The 4,621-nt window shown below is 48.8% G+C and overlaps 1 protein-coding gene across 1 annotated transcript in view; it reads right to left on the bottom strand.

Annotated features, from left to right (window-relative positions):
• Positions 1-4,621, bottom strand: part of BRF1 (BRF1 RNA polymerase III transcription initiation factor subunit) — a 91,575-nt gene that overhangs the window by 70,683 nt on the left and 16,271 nt on the right. The window contains exon 3 of the mRNA XM_007944594.1: positions 1,723-1,896. Coding sequence (XP_007942785.1) covers positions 1,723-1,896 — 174 coding nt within the window. The remainder of the gene's footprint in view (positions 1-1,722; positions 1,897-4,621) is intronic.

The raw sequence follows: 4,621 nt of genomic DNA on the forward strand, positions 1-4,621 counted from the left end.
CCCTCCAAGATGGGTGTTACACACAGCCCACCCGTGCCCGCCCACCCCTCACCGTCCCCTCCAAGATGGGTGTTACACACAGCCCACCCGTGCCCACGCACGGTGCATCGTCCAGACCAAGATGGGTGATTTAGCAGGATGGTAAAGCTGATGGACCTCAGAGATGGCAGAATCGATGCCGCTACTTTCTAGGTGGAAAACTGAGGACAAGGTCAGATGCCTCCATGGCAATAAGGGGCTGAGCTGGGGCCACTTGCTCGGCCCATGTCACCCCACACCATGCAATCTCAAATCCTGCAGAGAGCCATCACCTACAGGTACCCAGAAGGCAGAACACATGAGCACACCTCTCCTGCCACAGCAGTCAGGCCTCAGCGCTATCCCAGGACAGTGCTGCCTGCCCTACTCCCACAGCAAGCCATTCTCATTTTCCCAATACGCTAGAGACTAACACTGAAAGGGCAGTATCTGACCCACCAGCCACTGCACAGAATGAGGTGACAGCCTGGTTCCACTAACACCACACCCTTGGAAATGCTGAGGCAGCTGTACTTTGTCCTGTAGGGCTCTGCAAGCTGTGACTGGCTTGACGTAACAAGTTTGGTTGGGGTTTGTTTCATCACTCCTCAGAGATCAACTGGCTTTATTCCCACTCTCTCTCCTTCCCTTTTCAATTTTCTATATTTCTTTGGATGCAGGCAGGGGTAGGGGCCTAGGTCATAGAGGGACGCTAACTGAAGCACGCTCCTCGTGCCTCAGATCTGCACCCACTTCCCTGTCACCCACACAGCAGCCATGACGTCAGAGCCCTCAGAGGCGCCAGTGGCCCAGGTGGTTTAGCCACCTCAGAACATGACACTGACTTCTCCAGCAAGAGGACAGGACCAAACAGGAAGATACCCAAGTGGACACCCATGTCCAGATGAGCCCAAGTGGGAAGAAAATTGGGGGCAGGAGTTCTGAAGACAGATGGAGACACATCCTCCCTGTGGTAGTCGAGGTTGTTGTCAACTTGGCTGTGCCTGGTTTTGAGTGGCTGGGCAGCTGGATGCAGTTATTCCCCACGATGAAAGTGGTAATCAGCTCCATGGTAGAGTCTGCTATGAGCAGCTGAGTAGCTGCCTTTGGGATGTGGTCTGTTCCCAGTATAAAAGAAATAGCTTTGAAAGCAGTCTCTAGCTTTTTGGCACGCTTGGACCCTGCATGTAGCCAAGTTTTCATTCAGCAGCCTGCCATGTTGCCTGCCAATCTTGGAACTGTTCTGGATTTGACCTAGTGGCTTGATGTGTTGACTGATAATCTTGGGACTGTGCCATTTTACTTGTCAATTTTGGGTCTGTAAACCTCAGCAGCCAGCAGCTGCCTGAGTTAAGAGATGCTTCCAGCTCCAGTGGGCCAGGAGCAAGAGGCAGAGCTGAAGCCCAAGGTCGAGGGGCCTTCACCCAGCCCCTAGAGCTGCCACTCTGAACTCAGATTTCTATCCTCCTAAACTGTAAGCAAATAAATCCCCATTTGTTAAAGCCAACCACTTGTGGCATATCTGTTACAGTAGCACTAGAGAACTAACACAAGAGATCAGTGGGCGAGAGCAGCCTGGTTCCTCAGTCAGCCACAAGGCTTCCTCAGGTCCAGAAAGCCTGAGGTTCAAATGCCCTCTCTGCAACCAATGTGAGCAGCAGGTGACTCTCACTTCTGAGTCACAGCGACTGAAGGAAAGGATACGTGGTGTGCCCTCGGTCCGGCAGACCAGGTAGAGGCAGGCAGCGATCACATGGGCCATCTTCCGGCCCCGCGTCAAGTGCTTGCTCACGGCCATCTTGAAGAAGTTGAAGGCCGTGTCAAGGCAATGCTGGTTCAGCTGCAGCTGGTTCCCCAGGTGATGGATCTGCCGCTTCCCTGCACAGGGAGACACAACAGCACACTCGTGGTAAATGATGCACAGAGACCTAAAGGGAATCAGGAGAGTGAGGTCTGACCCAGTGTGAACACCAGGACACAGAGATTACCAAAAGGAGCCCAACGGCCCCTGTGTAGAAGAACTAGATGTACCTGGTACCATTACCGAACAGCTCGATACAAGTCTACAGCAGAATCCTGGTCAAAAGGGAGAAAATGCAAAACAGGACTTCAAGTTCTTGTAGACTCCAGACTTTCTGGAGCCATAAAGGCAGGATGAACCCCTGAAACTACTACTCTGAGATCATCTTTAAACCTTAAACCCAAAATGCTTCCCCTGAAGTCTTAAAATCAAACAAGAGTTGAGCTTACCTAGTGAAGAAGGTCTGCCTTGAGCGCTGGACTCGTTTAAGACCTGTCTCTATGGGGTCAGACTGACCACAGCAACTCGAAGGATTAGACAGGAAACTGAGGGGCAGTGAGCTTATGCTAATAAGTAAGAAAAACTTAGAAAAATTGGGTGACATCGGTTGTACAACTCAAAGAATGTAATCTATGTCAATGAACTGTAGAAATTGTTGTAGGAATTCTGAACTGGTGTATGTTTCTGCTTTGTATGTTCTCAACAAGAACAGAAATTAAAAAGAAAGAAACTGAACAAAAATTCTGGAGCTGCAAAGGACAAAAGCTGCAATTAAAAAGAAAATCACAACAGAGGTGCAACAGCACATTAGAACAAGCAGAAGGAAGAACTGGTGAACTTGAAGACAGCGCAATTCCCACTACCTGGTCTGAAGAGCAGAAAAAAAACAAAATGAGAAAAAACAGACAAAACCCAAGGGTTCTAAGGGACACCATCAAAAAGGCCAGCATACGTATTACGGGAGTCCCAGAAGAAAAGAGGTAAAATACTTGAAGAAATAATGGCTGAGAACTTCCCAGATTTGACAAAATACATGGATCTACATCTGTCTCCTGGATTGAATTGTGTCCTCCAAAACCACGTGCCAACGTGGCTGGGCCACGACTCCCTGTGGTCTGGCAGCCACGCAGTGATGTAATTTGGCAGTTATATAATGATGCCATCATCTGTCATCATGTGATCTGATGTGACCAGTCAATCAGTTGTAAGAGGGTCGGGATGAGATTCAACACCCTTCCTCAGGTAACAGCCCTGATCTGACGTACATGGAGCTTCTCTGGGCTGTGGCCTACATCACTCTTTATCTTCCAGAGATAAAAGAAGAAAGAAAGAGGCAGAGAGGGGGGACCTGACTACTACCAAGAGCAAAGAGTCAAGAGCACAGCATGTCCTTTGAACCAGGGGGCCCTGTGCTGAGAATCTCCTATGACTCAGGGGAAAATGGATGCCAAGTCACATGGAGTTCTCCAAGGGATATCGGGCTCCTAGATATCGAAAGGAGACGAGGCACTTCCCCCAGAGCCAACAGAGAGAAAGCCTTCCCCCAGATATAGCATCTTGAATTCAGACTTCTAGCCTCCTGTCAGAGAATAACTTCTGCTTGTTCAAGCTGTCCACCTGTGGTCTCTTTATGCAGCACCAGTAACTGAGACAATATCCAAAATGTGCACACAATTCCAAGCAGGATAAACTCAAAGAGACTGACACTAAAACATTATAACCCAGCTGTCAAAAGTCGAAGACAAAGAGACTCGTGAAAGCGGCGAGAGAGAAGAGACTCTTCACATACAAGGGCGTCTCGGCAATTTAACAGTTGATTTTTCATCAGAAACCACGGAGGCCAGAATAGGGTGGAAATGCTAAAGAACAAAACTGTCAACCAAGAATTCTACATCATGAGCACAAGAACCTCCAGAACAGACCATAGGTTACGCCATAAATTAATTTTCAATAAATCATCGCCATGATACAAAGTATCTTCTCAAACTACAGGCTAGGAATCAAAAACAGAAGGAAAACTGGAAACTCCAAATCCGTGGAAATTAAACAACATAATCTTGAACAACCCATGGGTCAAGGAAGAAACCAACAGGGACATCAGAAAATATTTGACACTGATAAAACTTAAACACAACTAAAACCTATAGGCTAAGTGAAAGCAGTTCACAGAGGGAAAATTATAGCTGCCAATGCCTACATTACAAACAGGATCTTAAATCAACAACCTAATTGTACCCTTCAGGAAATTAGAAAAAGAAGAGAAACCAAAGCTGGCAGAAGAAACCAAACCAAGCAACACCCACTGCTGTGGAGTCCATTCCAACCCACAGCACCCCTAGAGGACAGAGTGGAACTGCACACAGGGTCTCCAAGGCTGTCAGTCTTCACAGAAGCCAAGCCCAAACCACACCCACTGCCTGGAGTCCATTCTGACCCACAGCGCCTCTAGAGGACAGAGTGGAACTGCCCACAGGGTCTCCAAGGCTGTCAGTCTTCACAGAAGCCAAGCCCAAACCACACCCATTGCCTGGAGTCCATTCTGACCCACAGCGCCCCTAGAGGACAAAGTGGAACTGTACACAGGGTCTCCAAGGCTGTCAATTGCCACAGAAGCAAAGCCCAAACCACACCCACTGCCGTGGAGTCCATTCTGACCCACAGCGCCCCTAGAAGACAGAGTGGAACTGCCCACGAGGTCTCCAAGGATGGCAGTTTTCACAGAAGCAAAGCCCAAACCACACCCACTGCCGTGGAGTCCATTCTGACCCACAGCGCCCCTAGAGGACAGAGTGGAACTGCCCA

This window comes from Orycteropus afer, unplaced genomic scaffold, assembly GCF_000298275.1.
Source record: "Orycteropus afer afer isolate SDZICR_OR568_19922 unplaced genomic scaffold, OryAfe1.0 scaffold00128, whole genome shotgun sequence".
In the NCBI taxonomy this organism is placed as follows: domain Eukaryota; kingdom Metazoa; phylum Chordata; class Mammalia; order Tubulidentata; family Orycteropodidae; genus Orycteropus; species Orycteropus afer.